Source organism: Erythrolamprus reginae, chromosome Z (assembly GCF_031021105.1).
Source record: "Erythrolamprus reginae isolate rEryReg1 chromosome Z, rEryReg1.hap1, whole genome shotgun sequence".
NCBI lineage: Eukaryota > Metazoa > Chordata > Lepidosauria > Squamata > Dipsadidae > Erythrolamprus > Erythrolamprus reginae.
Genome location: NC_091963.1, coordinates 6,629,016 through 6,656,606, shown reverse-complemented (window position 1 = coordinate 6,656,606; position 27,591 = coordinate 6,629,016). Strand labels below are relative to the sequence as shown.

Sequence of the window (27,591 nt, the reverse complement as noted above, 5' to 3'; positions counted from 1 at the left end):
GAGCTGGATCCAGAGGGCTGGGGCCGCCACAGAGAAGGCTCTTCCCCTGGGTCCCGCCAAACGACATTGCTTAGTCGACGGGACCCGGAGAAGGCCAACTCTGTGGGACCTAACCGGTCGCTGGGATTTGTGTGGGAGAAGGCGGTCCCGGAGATATTGAAACTGAGGGGTTTTGTTCCTTCTTAAGCCTGCCTATCCCCCCACTTATTCTAGACCAGTGTTTCCCAAACTTTGCCAACTTTAGGAGGTGCAGATTTCAACTCCCAGAATTCCCCAGCCAGACCTAAGGTCAGCACATCTTAAAACTGCCAAATGTGATAAACACTGGTTTACTGTGTTGTAGGAACCCAGTCATTTTATGGTCAGTAATCAATGGTTTGCAGAGTGCAAGCCAAATCAGAGTTGAGCAAAACCTGGTACATCTTATCCCAGAAAATAAAATTAATTGTGGGTGTCCAGTTTGTCACCAATGAAGACATTTGTCTGACTCACGTTTTTCCAGTTAGCAATTTTAAAAATGGGTGCTTTTCTTTTCAACTTTCCAAATTCTGGGAGTTGAAACCCAAACATCCTAAATTTCTAAGGTTGAGAAACACGGCTCTAAACCATCTATGTTTTCAACAAGCGAGCTTGCTGAGTAAGTCTTTCAGCCCTAAATTGGCAAATCTTGAAATCCAATAAGTTGTTTGATTATTTTAGCAAAAAAAAAAAAGGGGGGGGGAGCAAAGGGAGATTATGATCCCACTATATAGAGCGCTGGTGAGACCACATTTGGAGTACTGTGTTCAGTTCTGGAGACCTCACCTACAAAAAGATATTGACAAAACTGAACGGGTCCAAAGACGGGCTACAAGAAGGGTGGAAGGTCTTAAGCATAAAACGTATCAGGAAAGACTTAATGAACTCAATCTGAATAGTCTGGAGGACAGAAGGAAAAGGGGGGACATGATCGAAAGATTTAAATATATTAAAGGGTTAAATAAGGTCCAGGAGGGAAGTGTTTTTAATAGGAAAGTGAACACAAGAACAAGGGGACACAATCTGAAGTTAGTTGGGGGAAAGATCAAAAGCAACATGAGAAAATATTATTTTACTGAAAGAGTAGTAGATGCTTGGAACAAACTTCCAGCAGACGTGGTAGATAAATCCACAGTAACTGAATTTAAACATGCCTGGGATAAACATATATCCATCCTAAGATAAAATACAGAAAATAGTATAAGGGCAGACTAGATGGACCATGAGGTCTTTTTCTGCAGTCAGACTTCTATGTTTCTATGTTTCAAAGGTGGTGGCAATTACCCAGATATCCTAGCACTGATGTCCTAACATTGTCCTGGGTGTATTAGCAAAACAGGATGGCCAGATATGGGTATTCCTGGATGATAATGCAAATCCCATTTATGCAGTCTCAAAATAGAACTGAACTGAAATCACAATCCTCCTTGTGGCTTAAACGGGAATAACTTCATTCACATTGAGGTCTGAACTAAACCACAAAGCCTATTGGCTCGGATCCCTAATTGGCACAGGAAGTAGAGAACTTATAATTGGAAGCATAAAGACTTCTTTTCCTCATTACTGTATACCAGAGGACTTCAAACTTGGCAACTTTAAGAGTTGTGGACTTCAAGTCCCAGAATTCTCAAGCCACTCTGGGAGTTGAAGTTCATTAAGTCTTAAATGTCGTTTGGCGGGACCCAGGGGAAGAGCCTTCTCTGTGGCGGCCCCAGCCCTCTGGAACCAACGCTCCCCAGGGATTAGAATTGCCCCCACCCTCCTCGCCTTTCGTAAGCTTCTTAAAACCCACCTCTGCCGTCAGGCATGGGGGAATTGAGATTCTTTCCCCCTTAGGCCTTTACAATTTATGCATGGTATGTTTTGTATGTATGTTTGGTTTTATAATAAGGGTTTTTAATTGTTTTGCTATTGGATTGTCACATGTTTTATCACTGTTGTTTGCCGCCCTGAGTCCACTGAGAGGGGCGGCATACAAATCCAATCAATCAATCAATCAATCAATCAATCAATGAATAAATAAATAGAATAAAAGAATAAATGAATAAATAAATGAATAAATGAATGAATGAATAAATAAATGAATGAATGAATAAATAAATAAATAAACAAACAAACAAACAAAGTTAGTTGCCAAGCTTGGGGATCCTTGCTGTTTCTTTCCTTTTTAAACTGTTCTCTCGCAAGCTTTTCAGAAAACAACTTCTACTTTTCACCTTTTTGTATTTTCATACAGGATAGATAATACACTATTTTATTTATTGAATGCTAGTTCCTCTGTATAAAATATTTATCTGGATGTATCCAATTCAACCAAGTGGAGTGAAAGGAATCCTAGAATTGGCTAGGAATGTGATTGAGATCATGTATGTTTGGCTGGGTTTTTATTAATGTTTTTTTATGCTGGTTTTTTTATGTATTGTTCTTATTCATTGGAAGCCTTTGGGAATTGGGCGGAATACAAGAACAATAAATAAATAAATAAACAAACAAACTGGGCAATTTACAGTGTTCCCTCGATTTTCGCGGGAGATGCGTTCCGAGACCGCCCGCGAAAGTCAAATTTCCGCGAAGTAGAGATGCGGAAGTAAATACACTATTTTTGGCTATGAACAGTATCCCAAGCCTTCCCTTAACACTTTAAACCCCTAAATTACAATTTCCCATTCCCTTAGCAACCATTTAGATTATTACTCACCATGTTTATTTATTAAAGTTTATTTTAAAAAATGTTTTTTAAAGGCAGACGAAAGTTTGGCAATGACATATGACGTCATCAGGCGGGAAAAACCGCAAAGTATTTTTTTAATTAATATTTTTGAAAAACCGTGGTATAGACGTTCCGCAAAGTTCGAACCCGCGAAAATCGAGGGAACACTGTACAACCAAAAATGTTCAAGAAAGCGAATAAATAGTATATAAAGCTTACCAATGGAAGCTTGCAAGCAGTAAGAAACAATAACGCAATGAAAGAGTCAAAGAGCAGTAATACCTTTATCACCATTTAACATTGAATTTAAAAAAATCTCTAAGGGACGCATTAAAATTCCAACCAATCCCTGCCTCAAGAAGAATTATTACCATCAACCCCAAATCATAGTGATTTACAGACCCTAAATAAAGTGTGAAAGAACATGGGTGGAATTTTTGTACCAAGAGCTCGTCCATGCTGGTCTGGCATTTCTCAAGGTTGATGCGTTTAATGGCCATTTTCTCCTTCTTTGGGGTGCAATAGGCCGCCTGGACCACCGCTGTTGCCCCACTCCCTGAAAAAGAACCACAAACACATAATTAGTAAGGCAGGTTTGCTCCAAATGGAGGAGTTACAATAGAATAGAATAGAATTTTATCGGCCAAGTGTGATTGGACACACAAAAGGAATTTGTCTTGGTGCATATGCTCTCAATGTACATAAAATAAAATATACATTTGTCAAGAATCATGTGGTACAACACTTAATGATTGTCATAGGGGTCAAATAAGCAATGAAGAAGCAATATTAATAAAAAATTTAGGATACAAGGAACAAGTTACAGTCATACAGTCAACATGGGAGGAAATGGGTGATAGGAATGATGAGAAAAAGTAGTAGAATAGAAGTGCAGATTTAGTAGAGAATACTAGCAGCAATTACACCTGGTCCTCAGCTTACTGCCATTTATTTCATGATTGTTTGGAGATATAACAATGCTGAAAAGTCATCCTCAAACTTATGACTGGTCCTCACAATTATGACCATCACACTATCCCCATAAGCGTAATTCGGGCACTTGGCAACTAACTCACATCTATGACTGGTTGCAGCTTTCTGCGATCACAAAATTGCGATATTGACATTTAAATTTAGCAGCTGGAGCAATGGTGTTGTGCGATGAGCCAGAACAAACCGTTATGGTTGATTGATGGGAAGAGGGCTGGCTCCTGCTTGAGGTAATCTGCGCTGTGATTGGTTGCTGTGGATGCAGAGTGGGTGTTTCCCTTTTTTCTTCTGTGGGATCCGCAATTTTACCTCATGATGCTCCTCTTTGCCTGGCTGTCTTGTTCGGTGCATATATTAATGCAAAATACTGTATACCTATTTATATAAAACTACAAGTTTGTTTCAATGTCTCTGATTTCATTTGGGCACCTGCTGTGTAATTCTAAAGGCTCCAGATATGGAATCCTTTTTGCTCGTTTTCAGCAAAAAAAACCATGCAAGTTGTACTTGCGACTGAAGTTTGTTTAACAGTCACAGATTTGCCTAACAACTAGTATGAGCCGGGGTGGCGCAGCAGGTAGAGTGCTGTACTGCAGGCCACTGAAGCTGACTTGTAGATCTGAAGGTCAGCGGTTCAAATCTCATCACCGGCTCAAGGTTGACTCAGCCTTCCATCCTTCCGAGGTGGGTCAAATGAGGACCCGGATTGTGGGGGCAATAGCCTAGCTCTGTTAAAAAGTGGTATTGCTAACATGTTGTAAGCCGCCCTGAGTCTAAGGAGAAGGGCGGCATAAAAATTGAATGAATGAATGAATGAATGAATGAATGAATAAATAAATAAATAAATAGTATGACTCAATCAATTTCACTCCCAACTTTGGTCATAAGTGAAGAACTACCTGTTACCCATTTGTTATTCAATCATAGCCCTTAACCAAAATATACCAGATTAACATCCTCTACAAACACTGACCACTCATACAAATTTCAATTATATACTAAAGATTCTTTCCCCAGCAAAACAACTGTCCCCACAAAGGGATTCTCAAATGCCCTTCTGCCTTTTATATCCAGAGGTAAAATTTTAAACTTGAACTGCTTTGTTTACAAAATTGTCCTTGGTGCAGCTAACCAAAACAATGTAAAGCTAATAAACAAACTTAAAAAAAAACAACCCCAAAACAGCCAAAGGGGAAGCAGGGTCAGGAAAGGCAAAAGTTTAGCTGGGAGAACACCCTCAACAAAGCAGAACAGCACAGTACAATGGATCAAAGAGAAACCCATTCCCGTTTTGACAAAACATCGTCAGGCTTAACACCAATTTCTTTCCAAACAAATAGTCAAACTGACTGGTTTTGAAATTTGTTTTAATATTAGAAAGCAGGAAAATCATCTCTCTTTCTCTCTCTTTTATATATATATACCGTAGCATATAGCAAAAACATGATATACAGTATACACAAAAACATGATTCGACACAAAAATATGTAACCCTTCCCTGGTGCAGAGCTGAAGGGATTGGATACTGTAGCCTAGAGGATAATTCTCTGCCTTACAAGGCAAAGGTTGCAGGTGTGTATATGTGTGTGTGTGTGTGTGTGTGTGTCACATGGGGTTTTTTTTGTTTTTTGTTTGCTGAATTTGAAAATTAAGGGAGACTAGGATAGATCTATTTCGGCCTTATTTTGGCCTCATCAGCTAGCTATATATATATAGCCGCCCCGAGTCTATGGAGAGGGGTGGCATACAAATCTAATAAATAAAAATAAAATAATATATGTATATGTATATATATATATATATATCTCCATCCATCCATCCCATAGATTGATCTATCTATCTATCTATCTATCTATCTATCTATCTATCTATCTATCTCCATCCATCTCATCTATCTATTCATCCATCCCGTCTGTCTGTCTGTCCGTCCATCTGTCCATCCATCCATCCATCCATCCATCCATCCATCCATCCATCCATCCATCATCAATAAAACTATCATTGTCTTCAACTATTTGTCTGTTAAGACAACAATTTTTGCAGCAAAGTTTCCTAAAAGCCACTAACTTAAAGAACGCATAAAAAAAAATCCAGATCTTCTCTGAGATTGAAATTCCCACAATGTTCAATTCTATTTTATTTGCAAAAGTGGTGGACATTGCGGCATCCCACAGACACGTGGTCATGATTTCCAACACAAGATTCAGTTTCCCACAAGCAAAGTCAATGCTGAAGCTGACAGGATATCAAAGCCAGTCCCACCCCCACTGCATTTTTTGCCTACACAAATGTTGACATTATTGAAGTTCTTTTGCCATTTGCAATTAGTTTTCTATTTGCAATAATCTTTCTAGATTAGGCATTTTCAACCCCTCCTCCCTTCCTTCTACCACCCTCCCTATCTCCTTTCTCCCCCCCTTCTTTCTTTGCTTCCCCCTTGTCTTTTCTTCCCTCAACCTTTTCCCCTTACCCTTTCTTCATCCTTCCCTTCCTTTCCTGTCCTCCCCTTTCCTCATCTCTCCTCACCCCTCTCCTCCTTTCCTCGTCTTTCCTTCCTTTCCTTATCTCTCCTCTCCTTTCCCATCCATTCCTCATCCTTCCTTCATCTTTCCTTTCTTCATCTCTTCTCTCTCCTCTCTTCTCCTCATCCTTCTTTCTCTCATCTTTTCTTTCCTCATCTTTCCTCTCCCCTCCTTTCCTCATCCTTCCTTCCTTTCCCTCATCTTTCCTTTCCTCATCTTTCCTTCCTTTCATCTTTCCTCTCCCCTCCTTTCCTCATCCTTCCTTCCTTTCCCTCATCTTTCCTTTCCTCATCTTTCCTTCCTTTCATCTTTCCTCTCCCCTCCTTTCCTCATCCTTCCTTCCTTTCCCTCATCTTTCCTTTCCTCATCTTTCCTTCCTTTCATCTTTCCTCTCCCCTCCTTTCCTCATCCTTCCTTCCTTTCTCTCATCTTTCCTTTCTTCATCTCTTCTCTCTCCTCTCTTCTCCTCATCCTTCTTTCTCTCATCTTTTCTTTCCTCATCTTTCCTCTCCCCTCCTTTCCTCATCCTTCCTTCCTTTCCTCATCTTTCCTTCCTTTCATCTTTCCTCTCCCCTCCTTTCATCATCCTTCGTTCCTTTCTCATATTTCCTTTCCTCATCTTTCCTTCCTTTCATCTTTCCTCTCCCCTCCTTTCCTCATCCTTCGTTCCTTTCTCTCATCTTTCCTTTCCTCATCTTTCCTTCCTTTCATCTTTCCTCTCCCCTCCTTTCCTCATCCTTCGTTCCTTTCTCTCATCTTTCCTTCCTTTCATCTTTCCTCTCCCCTCCTTTCCTCATCCTTCCTTCCTTTCCCTCATCTTTCCTTTCTTCATCTCTTCTCTCTCCTCTCTTCTCCTCATCCTTCTTTCTCTCATCTTTTCTTTCCTCATCTTTCCTCTCCCCTCCTTTCCTCATCCTTCCTTCCTTTCCCTCATCTTTCCTTCCTTTCATCTTTCCTCTCCCCTCCTTTCCTCATCCTTCGTTCCTTTCCTCATCTTTCCTTCCTTTCATCTTTCCTCTCCCCTCCTTTCCTCATCCTTCGTTCCTTTCTCTCATCCTTCCTTTCCTCATCTTTCCTTCCTTTCATCTTTCCTCTCCCCTCCTTTCCTCATCCTTCGTTCCTTTCTCTCATCTTTCCTTCCTTTCATCTTTCCTCTCCCCTCCTTTCCTCATCCTTCCTTCCTTTCCCTCATCTTTCCTTTCTTCATATCTTCTCTCTCCTCTCTTCTCCTCATCCTTCTTTCTCTCATCTTTTCTTTCCTCATCTTTCCTCTCCCCTCCTTTCCTCATCCTTCCTTCCTTTCCCTCATCTTTCCTCTCCTCAACTTTCCTTCCTTTCATCTTTCCTCTCCCCTCCTTTCCTCATCCTTCATTCCTTTCTCATATTTCCTTTCCTCAACTTTCCTTCCTTTCATCTTTCCTCTCCCCTCCTTTCCTCATCCTTCCTTCCTTTCTCTCACCTTTCTTTTCTCTCATCTTTCCTTCCTTTCATCTTTCCTCTCCCCTCCTTTCCTCATCCTTCGTTCCTTTCTCATCTTTCCTTTCCTCAACTTTCCTTCCTTTCATCTTTCCTCTCCCCTCCTTTCCTCATCCTTCCTTCCTTTCTCTCATCTTTCTTTTCTCTCAACTTTCCTTCCTTTCATCTTTCCTCTCCCCTCCTTTCCTCATCCTTTCTTCCTTTCCCCATCTCTCCCCTCCCCTCCTCTCCCTTCCCTTTATCCTCCCCTCCCCTCTTCAATTTATTTTTAGCCCTGGCCAGCCCTTCAATTAAATCTGTAAAGAAAGCAAATTTTAAAAGGCAGGCTTCTCTTATAAATATTTTACTAAAAATACTTTGCACTGTCACAAACAAATGAAACTTTGGCAAACCTACTTCCCACCCCCACTACTACCACCACCACCACCCCCGGCTGAAATATACCGTGCTTCTTCCAAGTTCAAGGAAGAAAGGCAGGCAGGCGCAGAAGAGAAATGTAAATACAGACATCGCTATGATTTCTTAAGTGGCTGCGTTCTTCCAGAATTGCTCAGGAACAGAAAGAACAAATGGAGAATGCGCACAAAGGCAGAAGAAAGACATTGCAGCATGTTTTCAAATACAGGTGGTTCCTGACTTAAAATCATTTACTTAGTGACTGTTTGAAGAGCCTTCTCTGTGGCGGCCCCGACTCTCTGGAACCAGCTCCCCCCAGAGATTAGAACTGCCCCCACCCTCCTTGCCTTTCGTAAACTCCTCAAAACCCACCTTTTGTCGTCAGGCATGGGGGAATTGAGATATCTCCCCCGGGCCTATATAATTTATGTATGGTATATTTGTAGGTATGTCTGCTTAAAAATGGGGTTTTCTTAACTAGTGTACTTTAAATTTTAAATTGTAAATTATTAGATTTGTTATGAATTGTTTTATTATGTTGTGAGCAGCCCCGAGTCTACGGAAAGGGGCGGCATACAAGTAAGTAAGTAAGTAAGTAAGTAAGTAAGTAAGTAAGTAAGTAAGTAAGTAACAACAGCACTGGGAAATGGCCATTTTTCATGCTTACAACTATTATAGTACAGTATCCCTGTGGCCACATGATGAAAATTCCTGGGCAATCAACTCCTATTTATGAATGTTGCAGTCTCCTGGGATCGTATTTTTTTATTTTTTTATTTGTTTGTTTGTTCATTTGTTTATTTGATTTGATTTCCATGCCGCCCCTCTCGAGGCAACTCAGGGTGGCGTACAACATCATAAATGCAACAATATATAAAGAAATCTAAATTATTTTTAAAAGAATTGTATAGGATTACTAAAAAAAAGTTAGAAAACCCCATGCATAGTCATACACATACAGTACATCTAACTCAATCATTTATAATATCGGCCGGAGGCAATCTCAACACTCTTGGCCCCCATGCCCGCCGGCAGAGGTGGGGCTTCAGAGCTTTACAAAAGACCAGGAGGGAGAGGGGGGTACGGGCTTTCTGAAAAGCTTGCAAGAGAACAGTTTAAAAAGGAAAGAAACAGCAAGGATCCCCAAACTTGGCAACTTTATTTATTTATTTATTTTATTTATTTATTGGATTTGTATGCCGCCCCTCTCCGTGGACTCGGGGCGGCTAACAACAGTGATAAAACAACATGTGACAATCCAATAGTAAAACACTTAAAAACCCTTATTATAAAACCAAACATACATACAAAACACACCATGCATAAATTGTAAAGGCCTAAGGGGAAAAGAATCTCAATTCCCCCATGCCTGACGGCAGAGGTGGGTTTTAAGAAGCTTACGAAAGGCGAGGAGGGTGGGGGCAATTCTAATCCCTGGGGGGAGTTCGTTCCAGAGGGCTGGGGCTGCCACAGAGAAGGCTCTTCCCCTAGGCCCCGCCAGCTGACATTGGCAGATGCATATGTTCTTTTGTGACCTTCCCACGAGCAAAGTCGATGGGGAAGCCAGATTCCCTTAACAATCAAGTTACTAAGCTTAACAGCAGTGATTCACGTAAGAACTATGGCGAGAAAAGACATAAAATGGGGCAAAATTCACTAGTTTAGCAACAGAAACATTGGACTCAATTGTGGTTTTAAGTAAGGGACTACCTGCATTTCGCAATCATATTATTCCTTGCCAGTTTATTGCCTTTAAACAACAACAACACAAACTAGGGGTCTCCAACCTTGGCAACTTTAAGACTTGTGGATTTCAACTCCCAGAATTCCTCAGCCGGCATGTGCCGGCTGAGGAATTCTGGGAATTGAAGTCCACAAGTCGTAAAGTTGCCAAGGTTGGAGACCCCTGATGTAAACTACACAATTCAAAAGTTGACAGTGAACTTTTCAAAAGGAATCAATTGCCTCATATCAGATGTAGACTTCCCCTTCCAAAAATATGCTTGCGCACTAAAAGAAACTTCATTAACATAATCCCTAAATTGTTCTTGCAGCGAAGAGACAGGTAGACAAATTGATTTGAAAGGGTGAATCACCTATTTGGAGGCAACCGAAGGACCAACCCAGCAGATTAAACAATATTTTTTTAGATAGACATTTATTAGACGGCTGTTGACAGATTTACTGCTACTGCTGTTGTGGTTATCGGAGCTGGGCTTTTATTACCTAAACTGTTTTACTGATATTATCTTTGTGGCTATGTTGAGCTAGCCTGAATGTCCATGGAAAGAGCTCAAACGTGTGGAAGAACCAATGGGCTGGCACGCAGTCTCATTTTTATTGACACAAGAAGCCTCCCATTTCAAGGCAAAGGTCCCATTCACAAGAAAACCACATTCCAAACTATTTTATAGGCTTTATCCATTCATCAATCAGAGCACAGCTGGAAGGAACCTTGAAGGTCTTCTAATCCAGTGTTTCCCAGCCTTGGCAACTTGAAGATATCTGGACTTCAACTCCCAGAACTCCCCAGCCAGCATTCACCGCAATAATAAGAACAATATACGGTAACAAATTTAATAATTAAAAAACTAAAAAAATCCTTATTTAAAATAAAACATACATTCAAACATACCATGCATAAAATATATACGTCTGGGGAAGTTATCTCAGTTCCCCCATGCCTGACGGCAGAGGTGGGTCTTAAGAAGTTTACGAAAGGCAAGGAGGGTGGGGGCAATCCTAATCTCCAGGGGGAGCTGGTTCCAAAGGGTCGGGGCCGCCACAGAGAAGGCTCTTCCCCTGGGTCCCGCCAGCCGACATTGTTTAGTCGACAGGACCCGGAGAAGGCCAACTCTGTGGGACCTAACTGGTCGCTGGGATTCGTGCAGCAGAAGGCGGTCCCGGAGATATTCTGGTCTGATGCCCTGGTAGCAATGCCCTCTGCCTGCACATGCGCAAAATCCCTCCCCATTAGCCCCTGCGCATGCATACAAACCCCCCGCACTGCCCCCTGCACATGTGCACGGGGCTCACTGAAGCTTCCAGTTGGGCTATTTTTTGCCGTCCCCTGGGTTCAGGAGACTTTCCTGCAGCCTGGGGAGAGCAAAAAAGGCCGAAAAGAAGGCCAAAAATCAGCTGGCCAAGGCATACATGCACTGGATCTGATATAGGGCAATGACTTTCATGCCCTCAGATATGGCTCCCTCTGGTCACCTCTAGCAGTGTGCCAAGGGTTCGCCATCACTACCCTATACAATCTGAAACAAAAACTAAGGAAGTCCAGCTGCCTTTTGGAAAAAGGACCTTTGAAACAACCATGACCCAGGTGACTGAGAATCTTCATAGATATAAGTCCCAGTTTGATTGACGCCAACCCAACACCACCACGGGTATTTATTTTATTCATTTATTTTATTTATTCAATTTTTTTAATGCCGCCGTTCTCCTTAGACTCAGGGCGGCTTACAACATGTTAGCAATAGCACTTTTTTAACAGAGCCAGCCTATTGCCCCCACAATCCGGGTCCTCATTTTACCCACCCCAGAAGGATGAAAGGCTGAGTCAACCTTGAGCCGGTGATGAGATTTGAACCACTGACTTACAGATCTACAGTCAGCTTCAGTGGCCTGCAGTACAGACCTGCTGCGCCACCCCGGCTCACATTCCTTGACTTACAACAGTTCATTCAAAGTTATAGCAGCGCTGAAAAAAGTGACCTGTGACCAAAGTCAATCGGGGAAACTAGATTCACTTAACAAACATGTTACTAACTTAACAATTACGGTGATTCACTTAATAACTAAAGCAAGAAAGGTCATATAATTGGGGGGGGGGGAACTAACTTAACAAATGTTTCCCTTGGCAACATAAATTATGGGCTCAAATGTGGTAGTTAAGTCTAGAGTTTAATATTATTAATAATATTCATTATTATTATTTATTATTATTATTATTATTATTATTATTATTAATAATTAAATTTGTATGCAGCCGCTCTCTGAAGACTCGTGGCAGCTCACAATATAGTAGTGGAACAAATCTAATATTAAAAACATATAAAACCCTATCATTATTTAAAAAACCAAACAGCACATTCATACCAAACATAAAACAAAGTATAAAAAAGCCTGGGGGAAAGGTGTCTCAACTCCCCCATGCCTGACGGTATAAGTGAGTCTTGAGTAGTTTACAAAAGACAAGGAGGGTGGGGGCAGTTCTAATCTCCGGGGGGAGTTGGTTCCCGAGGGCCGGGGCCACCACAGAGAAGGCTCTTCCCCTGGGGCCCGCCGAAGGAATGGAAGAAAATTATGGGTGAACGAAATCCACAACCCATTAAAACCAGCAGCTGCCTCTAGAAGTGGAGGGCCTGAACCTTTTAAGCCCTCGGAGGGTTCAGACATCATTTGTCACTTTGGGCTAATCCCAGCTCACGACACGGACATAACTGCCCTCTTTGGAAACGGAATTAATCAGATATCGTGCTGAGTAATAGTTTTACACACACACTACACACTACACACACCTCTAGCTCTAGATATTGCAAGGACGTTTCCTTTCCCCTTTTTTTCCAATGTTCAGAAACTCTTGACGTGATAGCAGCCTCCCAATATTTGAGGAGCTGCCGCAAAGAATACAGTGTTCCCTTGACTTTCGTGGGTCCTACATTCGCAAAAAGTCTATACCACGGTTTTTCAATAAATATTAATAAAAAAATACTTTGTGGGTTTTTTTCTACACCATGGTTTTTCCCGCCCGAGATGTCATACATCATCACCGATTTATTGTTAATAAATAATTATGTTAATAAATATCAGGACCCTTAAGTATCTTCTTCAATGGTGAGTACCAGTAATAATGCTGAGTTATAATCTAAAGGTTGTTAAGAGAATGGGAAATTGTAATTTAGGGGTTTAAAGTGTTAGGAGATGTCCAGCGATACTGTTCATAGCCAAAAATAGTGTAATTACTTCCGCATCTCTACTTCGCAGAAATTTGACTTTTGTGGGCGGTCTTGGAACGCATCCCCCGCTAGAGTCAAGGGAACACTGTAGTGGCTCCACATATTCTCCAAAGCACCAGAAGATAGGACAAGAAGCAACCTGGTACTAAAAGGAATTTCTCATCAGAGGGAATGATGAGTTGACAGGCCTGGAAGCCATCTTGGGCCTTGGGCCTTCAGGCCTGCCGCACTTAGGGCTGTGAGAAACTGAGAGGGGGAGATGGTATGGAGCTGAGGAGATATTTAATCAAAATAACATTCCTTTCTCCAAGAGTCAAGGTCACTCTGCCCTGCACCTGGAGGGCAACCCCGTGCCAAGGGAGCAAGACTGAATGCAAAGAATTGAAAGGGATTTTTTTAAAAACCCTATTAAAAATAGCTGAGTAGAACATCTCAGCTTCTTCTTCCTTCCATGGAGAAAAACCAGGTACCCAAAGGCCATAGACGACCCCGGGTATGGTTGAAGGGGGAAAAAAACCATCAAGGGCCTATTGCAGATGGGCGATGGAAGGTCATGAGCCATGCAGTTGGCCAAGGTTTTGCTGGATTGGGCACAAAGAAATTGATGACTTTTTTGGGGTGGGTGGGGGGGGTGTTATATATTTTTTATTTTTTCCTCCAACATAAAACATACATAGAATAAAAAACACAGCATCCATGAGACCCACATGTGTGTGTGCGCGTGTGTAGATTGTTGTGACTTTGGGTTTTTCCCCGCGTAATATTTTGAGTGTCTTTGCAACATTTCGGTGAAATCACATTTACCATCATGAGGCTGAAGTTATTGGCTTCGTGCATACTCACAGCAGCACAAAGTCAATAACTTCAGCCTGATGATGACGAATTCTGATTTCGTCAAAATGTCACAAAGACACCCAAAAACCCGAACTGACAACAATCTGCATAAATATACCCATGAAAATCTATGAAAATGAAGGAGAGGATATTTTGTAAGGAAAATAGATTATATATCTATCCTCTTATATAAATAATGTTCCCATATCTATTAAAATGTATTAAAAGTTCCCTTGCTCCAACTTTCTTTTTTAAAAAACTTTATTCTAAACACAAAGTGCATGATGTTTTTGACCGAGTGGAGTCAAGGTGATCGGACTGAGAATGTGACTGGGAAGCATCTCCAGAATGGTGCATTAAATGGACCATGGACATGTGGGTGCAGAGGAAGGAATTGGGACATTTTTTGGGGCGTGGGGGTGGTAGGGAAAAGCCAGAAGCTTTCAGATTTCAGGGTTTTCACAGAAGTGCAATATGACACTTGTAATAAAATAGAACTTTGAGGAACTTCAAGCCTCGAAGTCTTCTTTCATTTGGGGGGTGTTAGTTAGTTAGTTAGTTAGTTAGTTAGTTAATTTTACTCGATTTTTATGCCGCCCTTCTCCTTAGACTCAGGGCAGCTTACAACATGTTAGCAATAGCACTTTTTAACAGAGCCAGCCTATTGCCCCCACAATCCGGGTCCTCATTTACTTGGAACCCTGACACCAGTTCTCAAGCATCCAAATTTTGATCACGTGAGAATGGGGATGTTGCAATGATTGTAAGTGTGAAAAGATGCTCATAAGTAGCTTTTTCCCCCCAGTACAGGTAGTCCTTGACTTACAACTGTTCGTTTAGTGAACATTCTAAGTTGCAATGGCATTGGGGGAGGGGGGAGCGGCTTAGCGCCACTTTTCAAACTTGCAACCATGATAACATCCCCATGGGACTTGTGGTCAAAATTCAGATGATGGGAAGCTGACTCATATTTATGACAATCACAGTGTCCCGGGATGTGGGGTGAAAGGGTGAGATGATCACATTTTGTAAACTCCTGATGCTCAAAGTACATGGGGAAGCCAGATTCATTTAACCACAATGTTACTAATTTAAGAATGCAGTGATTCACTTAACAGATGTGGCAAGAAAGGTCATCAAATGGGACAAACACACAATGAACAGATGTCTTGCTGAGCAACAGAAATTTCGGGCACGGTTGTGATTGTAAATTGATGACTATCTGTATTATTGTAGTTTCAGGTTCCCAAACTCCAAACTGGAAGTCCACAAGTCTTAAAGTTAGAATAGAATAGAATAGAATGGAACAGAAACAGAGCAGAACTGAATAATGAATGGAAAGGAATAGAATAGAACAGGGCAGAATGGAATAGAATTCTTTATTGGCCGTGTGATTGGCCACACAAGGAATTTGTCTTTGGTGCACACGCTCTCAATGTACATAAACGAAAAGATACATCTGTCAAGAATCATAAAGTACAACACTTAATGATTGCCATTGGGTACAAATAAGCAACCAGAAAACAATCAATGTTAATATAAATTATAAGGATGCAAGCCACAAAGTTACAGTCATACAGTTGTAAGTGGGAGGAGATGGGTGTTAGGAACAATGAGAAAAATAATAATAATAATAATAATAATAATAATAATAATAATAATAATTATTATTATTATTATTATTATTATTATTATTATTATTATTATTTAGATTTGTATGCCGCTCCTCTCCGAGGACTAATAATAGTAGTAATAGTAGTAGTAGTGTATAGTAACAGTAGTGCAGCCTTAGTGAATAGTTTGACAGTGGTGGGGGAATTATTGGTTTAGCAGAGTGAGGGCGTCCTTGTGTCTAGTTGTCTTGGTGTGCAGCGCTTTAAGTTGCCAATTTCACGACTTCTGCACTAAACAAATAGCTGTAAACTACCCCAAGGCCCCCTGGTCACTTGATTCCATTATATAAAAACTGCTCTCCATAGAATTATTCTTTTAAAGATTCAGACAAAATCAGGAAGAAGAGAGAACAAGTCTTGTCATTTATCCTCCAGGACAGAGGTAGGGGAATATGGCCCCTGTAGGATTTATGGACTTCAACTCCCAGAATTCCTGAACCAGCCTGATTCAGGGATTCTGGGAGCTAAAGTCCATAAGTCATAAAGGGGCCATGACACTTGATTTTAAGAATGCTATTTTGACTTCTTTTGACTTCTTAAATTTGACTTCTATGTCGCTCAATCCCGAAGGACTCAGGGCGGCTTACGACAAAATAAATTATAAATAACAATAATAAAGAAGTCAAGAAATCTAAAACCTTAATTAAAACTCATAACAGAGCGGCTCAACAACACACGTACATCCCATTCGTGAAGAGTCATATTCATACAGGTGGTCAGTTGGAGTTAATTTAGGATCCCCAAGCAGAGCCAGGTCTTCGTGGTCTTACAAAAAACCACCAGGGTGGGAGCAGTGGCGACATCGGGTGAGAGTTGGTTCCAAAGAGCCGGGGCGGCAACAGAGAAGGCTCTCCCCCGAGGTCCCGCCAGTCTACATTGCTTGGCTGATGGGACCTGCACCAGTCTACATTGCTTGGCTGATGCAACTGTGTGCTTTAATTGGTCTCCGGGAGGTATATGGCAGGAGACGGTCCCGTAAATAATCTGGCCCTAAACCATATAGGGCTTTATATATAATAACCAACATCTTGAATTGTGCCCGGAGACTGATAGGCAGCTATTCTACCCTGCCCCTCTTTTCACTGCCCCCTTCCCAAGGCCATATCCATCCCATCTCCTTCAATCTCTCTTCAGAGGGATGAGCTTCTTTTTCCCCTCCTGCCCTTTTGTGAACCTGTCCCAATTTATCTTAATCCCTTTCAAACTCAGGATCCAGAAATAGATGGGAGCTCAGGATTAATCAAAAGCAGTACCAATGTAGTCCTTGAGTTACGACAGGTCACTTAATATGCCTGTTTAAAATTACTAGAGATCTTCCAAAGATTACTTTGCAACCCAGTTCTGAAGTTTCGATGGTTTTCCCATGGTCAAGTATCCTGCATTTACAACTATGTATTGGCATTTTATATCAGCTTTGCAGAGAGGCACTTTGCTGGCTGAGGAATTCTGGGAATTGAAGTCCATAAGTCTTGAAGTTGCCGAGGTCCGAGACCCTTTGCCATTAGAGCTTTCTCCTCCTCTTTTGTAAAATTCATTTACGGGACCGTCTGCTGCCGCTTACCTCCCAGAGACCTATAAGAGCACACAGAGTTGGCCTCCTCCAGGTCCCGTCGACTAAGCAATGCAGGTTGGCAGGGCCGCGGGGGAGGGCCTTCTCTGTTGCTGCCCCAGCTCTATGGAATCAACTCCCCCACCGAGGTCCGTATTGCTCCCACTCTACTGGCTTTCCGTAAGGCCACGAAGACCTGGCTTTGCCTGCAGCCCTGGGGGGCCATGAATCAACAACAATCACGGCCAAATTGTATGAATGCTACATCTATGTGCTAATTAGTTTATTATGGGTTTTAATCTGGGATTTATTGTTAGATTACATATTTGACTTCTTTTTAATTGTTTTTTGTATTTTATACTGTTGTAAGCTGCCCTGAATACTTCAGGATTGAGCAGCATAGAAGTTGAATGAATGAATGAATGAATGAATGAATACATACACACACACACACACACACAAACAAATAAATAAACAAACAGTCATCTTTCCTAAATATGCCCATGTTACACCAACACTCCGCAGTCTGCATTGGTTGCCGATTGGTTTCCGGTCAAAATTCAAAGTGTTGGTTATGACCTATAAAGCCCTTCATGGCATCGGACCAGAATATCTCCGGGACCGCCTTCTGCCACACGAATCCCAGCGACCAGTTAGGTCCCACAGAGTTGGCCTTCTCCGGGTCCTGTCGACTAAACAATGTCGTTTGGCGGGACCCAGGGGAAGAGCCTTCTCTGTGGCAGCCCCGGCCCTCTGAAATCAACTCCCCCCACCCTCCTTGCCTTTCGTAAGCTCCTTAAAACCCACCTCTGTCATCAGGCATGGGGGAATTGAGATTTTCCCTTCCCCCTAGGCTTATAAAATTTATGCATGGTATGTCTGTATGATTGGTTTCTTAAATTAGGGTTTTTAAATTAACTTAAATATTTAGATTTGTTTATATTGTGTTATTATTGTTGTTAGCCGCCCCGAGTCTTCGGAGAGGGGCAGCATACAAATCAAATCAAGTCAAATCAAGAAAGAAAGAAAGAAAGAAAGAAAGAAAGAAAGAAAGAAAGAAAGAAATCTTCCCAATTTTTCAGGATGTCTCACAAATGAAACTATAAGGTTTCAACCAGACCGTCTTGGAAGTGACTGAGCAGGTCCCGAGAGATTGAAGCCCATTCAAAGTAAGGGAAGCTTTCCATAATTAGGCTTGGCTGGATGCAGATCTCTTTTTTTTTTCATTGTACTGTATTCTTCTCAATTTCCTGGCACAAATACAACACTTTGTTTTATTGGCAAAGCACAGGCTATTAATACATAACTTTCACTGCCTACGTCTGTATCCTGAGAAAAATGATGAACCCATTTTCGACTGCAGCTCCTTCTTGAAGGGATAGGAAAGTGATGGGATTGCAAAAACAGATAAAAGAAGTATGGTTAGCTAAAATAGGATGGAAGGGCACGCAAATATCTATAGGCAATGTTCTTGACCTTTAGCCCATCTTCCGACAAACTGTGTGTGTTCTTTGCAGGGAGTTTAGCCACATCCTGGCTGTTCAAAGCCTTTTGGGAATGGGGGGGAGGGAGGTTTGAAGAGGACAGAAAAGATAAATTTCAGGGAAGTGTTTTTAATAGGAAAGTGAACACAAGAACAAGGGGACACAATCTGAAGTTAGTTGGAGGAAAGATCAAAAGCAACGTGAGAAAATATTATTTCACTGAAAGAGTAGTAGATCCTTGGAACAAACTTCCAGCAGACGTGGTTGGTAAATCCACAGTAACTGAATTTAAACATGCCTGGGATAAACATATATCCATCCTAAGATAAAACACAGGAAATAGTATAAGGGCAGACTAGATGGACCATGAGGTCTTTTTCTGCCGTCAGTCTTCTATGTTTCTATGTTTCTAAAAACCAGATCTCCATCCCAATTCAACTGAAAACCCCCCAATCTTTGCATTTCATTCACTGTCACTTTGAAAAGAAATACGAAACATGTGAAAACAAGGGAGGACAGTCTGTCAGTGAAATTTTTGTCTTCTGTGAAACTGCCAATGACCATTACCACCAGTTCCTGGGAAGGAGTATAAGATCAGACCTAGTTCTAATTTTAAAGGAACCAAAAGGAAAAAAATTAGAACCAGACTGTTCATATTGTGTGAAGGAGATTTGAGTTTAGCAAATATGTATAGGCAATGTTCTTGACCTTCCTTACCGGAAGAAAACAAAGGAGAAAATACAGTAATACCTCATGATACGAACTTAATTGGTGGAAGGAGGAGGTTCGTATGACGAAAGGTTCGTAAGATGAAACATTGTTTCCCATAGGAAACAATGTAAAGTCAATTAATCCGTGCAACCAAAAACCCCCTGCAAAAAAATGGCTTTCGGCGACTGCTGGGAAGCGGCGCGGCTGTTTTAAAAGGTGACAGCCGGGCTGGGGGGCTTCCCAGCAACCTCCCGAACCGAACCCGGGGTTCAGAAAAATTTTGCCTCTTCTTACGAACTTTGTTCGAGTTATGAACCGGCGTTCGGGAGGCTTCTGGGAAGCCCCGCCGCCCGGCTGTCACCTTTTAAAACAGCCGCGCGGCTTCCCAGCAGTCTCCGAACGCCGGTTCGTAACTCGGAAAAAGTTCGTAAGAAGAGGCAAAATTTTTCTGAACCCCGGGTTCGTATCACGAGTTGTTCGTAAGACGAGAGGTTCGTATCTTGAGGTACCACTGTATAACTAAGATAAAAATGAATGCGAGAGGACTTGACTTAAACTTGGGTGAAACCATTACAGGCAGTCCTCACCTTACAGCCACAATTGAACCCAGCATTTCTGCTGCTAAGTGAAACATCTGTTCACAAAATAAACTATTGCAAGTGGAGGACTACCGGTATAGTCCAGCCTTCAAATTCAGGAGGAGGATCGCCTCCAACAGAAGACTCTGAAAGTTTTATTTTATTTATTTATTTATTTATTTAGTCCAATACACAATGAGGGTTTTAGTGGGTATATATCAATATACACATAGTAAAATACATGATGAAGGTTATAGAGGAGATACTCATAGTAAAATATATCTAAGAAATAATATAAAAGAAGATATAGAAATAGAATATATCAATGAAAGAATAGAAGAAGAGATATAGGAATAGAAGAAAGGTACAGGAGATATAGGGGAGCAATAGGACAGGGGACAGAAGGCACTCTAGTGCACTTGTACTTGCCCCTTACTGACCTCTTAGGAATCTGGATAGGTCAACCGTAGATAATCTAAGGGTAAAGTGTTGGGGGTTTGGGGATGACACTATGGAGTCCGGTAATGAGTTCCACGCTTCGACAACTCGGTTACTGAAGTCATATTTTTTACAGTCAAGTTTGGAGCGGTTAATATTAAGTTTAAATCTGTTGTGTGCTCTTGTGTTGTGTTGTGTTGTTGCTCTTGTGTTGTTGTGTTGTTTTAAGGCAGCACTTGAACTTAGCTTCTTAGATTTGATTGCAGAAGCAAAACTTAGCAACCACAGTGGGGAAGCCCAAAATTTGACAACTTACGCAATATCATGATAAGTTGCTTTGATTTCAGCTCAGGATGATGTACAATCAAGTCACAGTGGATTATAAATTGAGGTTTCAGATAAGGTGGGGATCTAAGGTAGTGTTTTTCAAGCTTCACAACTTGAAGATGTGTGGACTTCAACTCCCAGAATTCCCCTGGCTGGGAAATTCTGGGAGCTGAAGTCCACGCAATCTCAGATTGCCAAAGTTGAGAAACACAGATTTTTAGGAAATGTGAATTTGACCATAATCTATCAATAAACTAGTCTTTGAACTGAAATATTTCTCAACATGATTTGTAAAGGATCTGTCCAGCTGGGCTTATTTAACTTCCTTCTTGAATAGATCACTAAGCCAAGAAAAATGGGCTTTACAACAGGTTAGGGTGATGAGCAACCCAAATACAGTAGTACCTCCTGATACGAACCCCTCGTCATACGAACTTTTCGAGATACGAACCCGGGGTTCGGAAATTTTTTGCCTCTTCTTACAAACCTTTTTCACCTTACGAACCCACCGAACCCAGAAGTTCAGCAAAAGTTTGGGTTCGGTGTTCAGGGGACCGCCGAGAAGCGCTGCCGCCCAGCTGTCCCCTTCGCAGAAGAGCTGTGGGACTGTCGGCCGGCTGGGAGGCTCAAACAGAGGTGGGAAATCCCAATAGGGAATTCCAGGGGCGGTGCTTTGACATCATGGAGACGTCCTTTCTGGCCGGCTGAAACGTGGACTCCAGGAAGGTGACAGCTGGGCAGCGGCGCTTCTCAGCGGCCTCCCGAACCTGAACTTTTCGGGTTCGGGAGAACGCCGAGAAGCGCCTGGCTGTTTCAGAAGGTGACAGCCGGGCAGTGGCGCCCAGCAGAGTGCCGTTTTTGCTATATATATTTTTTTGGCTTGCACGCATTAATCGGTTTTACATTGTTTCCTATAGGAAACATTGTTTTGTCTTACGAACTTTTCACCTTACGAACCTCATCCCGGAACCAATTAAGTTCGTAAGACCAGGTATCACTGTATCTAAAGTAATTTTAGGAGCCTCAGTTTCCTCTTAGGAAGGATGAACAAGCACCCATTTTCCAACATTCCCCGAAGAGTTGGAAACAAACCTCTATGAGATTGCCACTCCATGTCATTTCTCCTTGATTGTCAAGACATTCCTGCGAATTGAAATATACCCACAACCAAAATGTCCAGTATTCATGCTAGCCAAAACATTTTTAAAAAAATGCAAATTCTTTCTTATACACAGTTATTTCTAAAATCGCAGCTGGAGAAAGTTTGAGGACAATGAATCTTAACTGCAAACCAAATTAGAGCACAGACACACCCCCAGCCTCAAAGCCTTTTAAAACCACAAGTATTTGATTTTTTTCATCCCTCAAGCATTAATTGGGGGAGAGTGTGTGTGTGGGGTGGGGGGAGAGAGAGAGAGGCTTCAAGCTGTGTTAGTCAAAAAAATGCAAGGCTCTTTCTTTGTTCTAATGAATACTCAAGCTAACATAAATGATCATAATTTTATAGGAGCCCCAGCACCCACAGAAACGTAACGCGTTTATCATCCTAACTATCAGTGTCTGCCTCGGGAATGGAATTAAAGGTTATATGCACTTAAATAAAACAAACGAAACGGAGCTGGTATGCCTTTTGGTTTAAGATCAGACACATATATTTCAAAACACAAGCATTTATATCCTTCAATGCCCAAATTCTCAGAAGCAGAATTTTTAATTCTTGCACAGCCCGTTTCAAGGGAGGGACAAGAAGGTGGTTTGAAGCGGCTTTTGCAAGGACGTAAGATAATTTCTTCTTTTCAAAGCCAGGGTTTTCTCTGCTCCCTCCGAATTTTAGAACAGAAGCTGTGCCCTGCTGGGTGGGGGGACCCGCGACCCATCTAGCTGAGCCCTCTCTTCTCCCAGGGACCAATCGCCTTCCTAAGGAAGCCCACCTGTCTCCCAGAAGATGGGCTCTGGAGAAGGAGAAAGAAGAGAAGGAGAAAAGCAATAAAAGAAAGCAAGTGGGTTGCTGCTGGCCCAAACAGGTTGCCTTCAGAGGGCAAAAAAAGGAAGGACTAACACCCGCTATGTAGAGCGCTGGTGAGACCACATTTGGAATAATACTGTGTTCAGTTCTGGAGACCTCACCTACAAAAAGATACTGACAAAATTGAACGGGTCCAAAGACGGGCTACAAGAATGGTGGAAGGTCTTAAGCATAAAACGTATCAGGAAAGACTTCATGAACTCAATCTGTGTAGTCTGGAGGACAGAAGGGAAAGGGGGGACTTGATCGAAACATTTAAATATGTTAAAGGGTTAAATAAGGTCCAGGAGGGAAGTGTTTTTAATAGGAAAGTGAACACAAGAACAAGGGGACACAATCTGAAGTTAGCTGGGGGAAAGATCAAAAGCAACATGAGAAAATATTATTTTACTGAAAGAGTAGTAGATCCTTGGAACAAACTTCCAGCAGACGTGGTAGATAAATCCACAGTAACTGAATTGAAACATTGCCTGGGATAAACATATATCCATTGTAAGATAAAATACAGAAAATAGTATAAGGGCAGACTAGATGGACCATGAGGTCTTTTTCTGCCGTCAGTCTTCTATGTTTCTATTTTTCACTTGTCGATTGGACCGCTGGTCCATCTAATCCAAGCGTATCAAATCCAAGGCCAGGCTGCTGGATCCGATCCGCATGGTTCTTAGGACCTGCCCGCAATGCCTTTCCCAGTGAAAACGGGGCTAAAAGGGTTACCCTGTTATAATTGCTAGAGGGTTGCGGGAGGCTGGCGCAGCTGAAAACGGAGCTTGGGAGCCTGTTTTCACCGGCAGAACACTTGGGCCACCATAAGTGCCCCCAAAATGAGTCATGTCGAGCTGGCCATGATGACACCAGCCTCCCACCCCCGCCCAGATCAAACACAACCCTGATGTGGTTCTCTATGAAATTGAGTTTGACTCCCCTGATCTAGCCCAGCGACCGGTTAGGTCCCACAGAGTTGGCCTTCTCCGGTCCCGTCGACTAAACAATGTCGCCTGGCGGGACCCAGGGGAAGAGCCTTCTCTGTGGTGGCTCCGACCCTCTGGAACCAGCTCCCCCCAGAGATTAGGATTGCCCCCACCCTCCTTGCCTTTCGTAAACTCCTTAAAACCCACCTCTGCCGTCAGGCATGGGGGAAATGAAACATCTCCCCCTTGCCCATGTAGTTTTGGTGTATGACTGATTGTGTGCTTGTTTTTTTATATATTGGGGTTTCTTTTGTGGACTTTTTTTTAACCTAAAACTGTAATTTAGATTGCTAAATATTACATATGTTACTATGTACTGTTTTTTACCGTTGTTGTGAGCCGCCCCGAGTCTGCGGAGAGGGGCGGCATATAAATCCAATAAATCTAATCTAATCTGTCCCAAAGGTGCTTTCTTTGTCTCTCCTTGAAGATGTTTCACTTTTCATTCTAGAAGCACAGTTCAACCTTCAGAAATGTCTTCAACCAAAAACATATCTAAGTTGCCTTTGGGGCAAGGGGCGGAAGCACCTTTAGGACAACCAACAACCTGGATGACTGAGAATCTCAGTCTGATATCTCTTGTCCTGTGGAGCCCATCGACTGCCCAAAGGAGCCCACCAGCCACCCAGCAGACAAGACTTCAACCCCTCCTGCCATTCCCTTACCCCAGGACTACCTCCTCAGCAAAGGAGAGAAGCTACCTCAAACTAAAGAGACTCTTCCTAGCCTTGAGGACAATTAACCAGTAGAAGGGCTTTGCCTCCAGAAGCTCTGTGGTGAACAGAATAGAATTAGAATTAAAAGAAAACAGAACAGAGAATAGAATAAAATATAGAATAGAGAAGGGAATGAATAGACTAGAATAGAAAAGAATTAGAATAGACTATAGGAAAGAATAGCACAGCACAGAATGGAATTATTTACTGGCCAAGTGTGATTGGATACAGAAAGAATTTGTCTTTGGTGCGTACATAAAAGAAAAGATGCCTTTGTCAAGAATCATGGGGTACAACACTTCATGACTGTCACAGGGGGGTCAAACAATCAATATTAATATAAACCCTAAGGACACAAGCAACAGGTTTGCTCCATCGCTGGAGGTTTTTAAGAAGAAACTTGACAGCCACTTGTTGTCTCAAGTGCGGGGTGGGGGGTGGACTAGAGCAGTGTTTCCCAACCTTGGCAACTTGAAGATATTTGGACTTCAACTCCCAGAATTCCCCAGCCAGCATTCGCTGGCTGTGGAATTCTGGGAGTTGAAGTCCAAATATCTTCAAGTTGCCAAGGTTGGGAAACACTGGACTAGAAGACCTCGGAAGACCCAATCCCATTCTCGAAGACCAGAGACATGTCCTCTCCAGTAGGAATCCCTACACCTCGCCTTCCCAAAGGCAACCTCCAGCCCTCCACACACACACACACACGCACAACACCTCCCAACCACAACCAAAGCCCAGAAAACCAGCGAGGTCACCTTGGTCGGGTGGCACCCGCAGACCACCGCCCACTCTCATCCCCGACTTGACCCCAAGCCTCCCAAGAGCCGTACAGCCCGCTCCCACCGCCGACCACCTGGGAGAATGGGACGCGTCTTCCTTCTCTTTCCCTGCACCCCACCCACCCTATTTGGAAGGGAGGGGGTTGCACGGGGCTGCCCTCCTTTTGCACCCAGGTCAACAGCACCGGTGCATGCAGCGGGACGGGCAGAAGGACGACACCCCCCCCCAATAATCCCCGGGACCCCAGGCGATGACATCCACCCCCACCCCCCAAATGCTGCTGGGCACCAGGCACGCACGCACGCACGCACGCCCCCTTCTGCCCATCTGCGGGGCCTAGCGCGACTCACCGATCACCTCCTCCAGCTCGTAGTCATCCCTGTCGATGGACCAGGCCACCGAGCCGGACTCCTCCGCAGCCATGGCCGCCTCGCTGGAAGGGCGAGATGAGGAGCCGCGCCGCTCACAGACCGCAGCGCCGCCTCGCAAGGGGCCAAACTTCGCCCCGTTGGGCTTCCCACCTGCCTTTGCCCAGGCGCGGTGACGTCACGCGCACGGCACGCCCGCCCCCGGGGTGGGGACCTCCGAGGGCGCCATCTTGAGTGGGTCTTCGGCTCGGCGCCTCCCCCTTCCTCCTCCGGAATTCAAGCCCCTCCCATCTCCTCTCCTCGACGCTTTTTTTTTTCCACCTCTGCCTCTCACGCCCCTCCTCCTGAATTTTTCTCCCCGCTGGGAAAGAGGGAGAGCACCCCGAGTGACGCCACTCACAAGATGGCGCATGCGCCCACAGCCCCGCCCCCTTAGTTCACCGACTGTGAAAGGAAAAAGAGGCTCCTTCGGTGATTGGCTGGGGTGCTGTCAATAATGCTCTAACCCCGCCTCTGCTGCATGGGGTGGGATTAACGTTGAGGAAGACAAGTGCGGTTCATTTAGTGACAGTTGGAAAATAGTGACTTGTGACCATTTTTCAGTGTTATCGGTGCAGAAATCCAATGGGTTACGTGATTTACATTCAGATGCTGGACACGCTTATGTTTAAAGACGGTTTAGGCCAGGGGTAAGCAAAGTTGGCTCTTCTATGACATGTGGACTTCAACTCCCAGAATTCCTGAGCTAACATGATTGGCTTAGGAATTCTGGGAGTTGAAGTCCACAAGTCAGAGGAGCCAACTTTGTCTACCCCGGTTAAGACCATGCTCAGGAATTATTTTGCGTCCTTCTGACAAAGTCAAAGGAGAACCCAAATTCACTTTACGACCGTGTTACTAATTCAGAAACTGCCATGGTTCACTTAACAAATGTGGCAAGAAAAGTCATAAAATGGGACAAATCCCCATATATTTTTCCCCCACCTAACAATATAAATGTTATGCTCATTTGTGCTTGTACCTGAGGACTACCTGTACTATCTAGAAAGTCCTGGACTTACGATCACAACCGAGCCCAAAATTTCCATTGTTAAACCATCAATTAAGCAGGCAAATTTTGCTTCATTCTTGCCAGAATTGTTAAGTGAATCACTGCAGTTAAGTTAGTCACACAGTTGTGACTAACTGAGGCGAACCTGATTTCCTTATTGATTTTGCTTATCAGAAGGTCGCAAAAAGGATTACATGACCCTGAGACACCGCAGCTGTCATAACTATATACCAGTTACCATATATCTGATATTTGGTACTGATATTTGATCACATGACAATAGGGAAGCTACAACATATGCACGAAAGACTGTCATCGGTCACTTTTTTTAGCGGCATTGTTAGTTCAATCATTAAGTTAATCATTATGTAACTTAAATGATTGAAGTTACATATGATTGTATGGTTGTGACAAAAAAGGGAATAAAATACAATACAAAATATAGCAAGAGAATTCCATGGGCGGAGCTTTGACGTCACGAAGACTTGTCTCGCTGGAGGAAGGCTATAGAACGGGACAAAGATTATGTGGAAAAATAGGGAGTGTAGAAGAAACATCATTCTTTCTTGTGTTTAAGTTTCATTGTGTTCAATAAATAGTTGTTGAAGAAAAAAATGTGGTGCATTACTTTCTGGACGACCCTCGTAAATGAGATTTTTATGTTTTTAGTATATTTAAATATTAGATTTCTTCATGTATTGTATTCTTTGTTGTGAGCCACCCTGAGTCCCAGGAGAAGGGTGGCATAGAAATCTGAATACTGAATGAATAAATAGTAAACAATAAATAATAAATTAAGTGAACCATCGCCCCTAGAAAACGGTGTGTGCAAATGTAAAAAAGAAGTTGAATCCAGTTTGAGAGTGAACAGGCTGAATGCTATTCAGAAGGGGCAAATATTTTCTCTTGACCTCAAGAGCCCCAGGGGCAAATATATTTTCTCTTTCAGGGTCTCTGCTGGTCAGGCAAGTCTAGCTAGAAAGACCAGCTGAGCTACCTTACACGC

General features: G+C 42.7%; 1 protein-coding gene across 3 annotated transcripts in view; it reads right to left on the bottom strand.

The window, feature by feature from the left end:
- OXSR1 (oxidative stress responsive kinase 1) overlaps positions 1 to 25,805 on the bottom strand; it is a 113,059-nt gene extending 87,254 nt beyond the window's left edge. For all 3 annotated transcript variants that reach the window (XR_011560554.1, XR_011560555.1, XM_070766888.1), the window contains exons 1-2: positions 25,517 to 25,805; positions 3,172 to 3,284 (exon numbers count right to left, since the gene is read on the bottom strand). Coding sequence is in view for 1 of the 3 variants with exons in the window: in XM_070766888.1 (XP_070622989.1) it covers positions 3,172 to 3,284; positions 25,517 to 25,589 (186 nt within the window). In the remaining 2 variants the exon portion in view is untranslated. The remainder of the gene's footprint in view (positions 1 to 3,171; positions 3,285 to 25,516) is intronic.
- Positions 25,806 to 27,591: the final 1,786 nt, after the last annotated feature.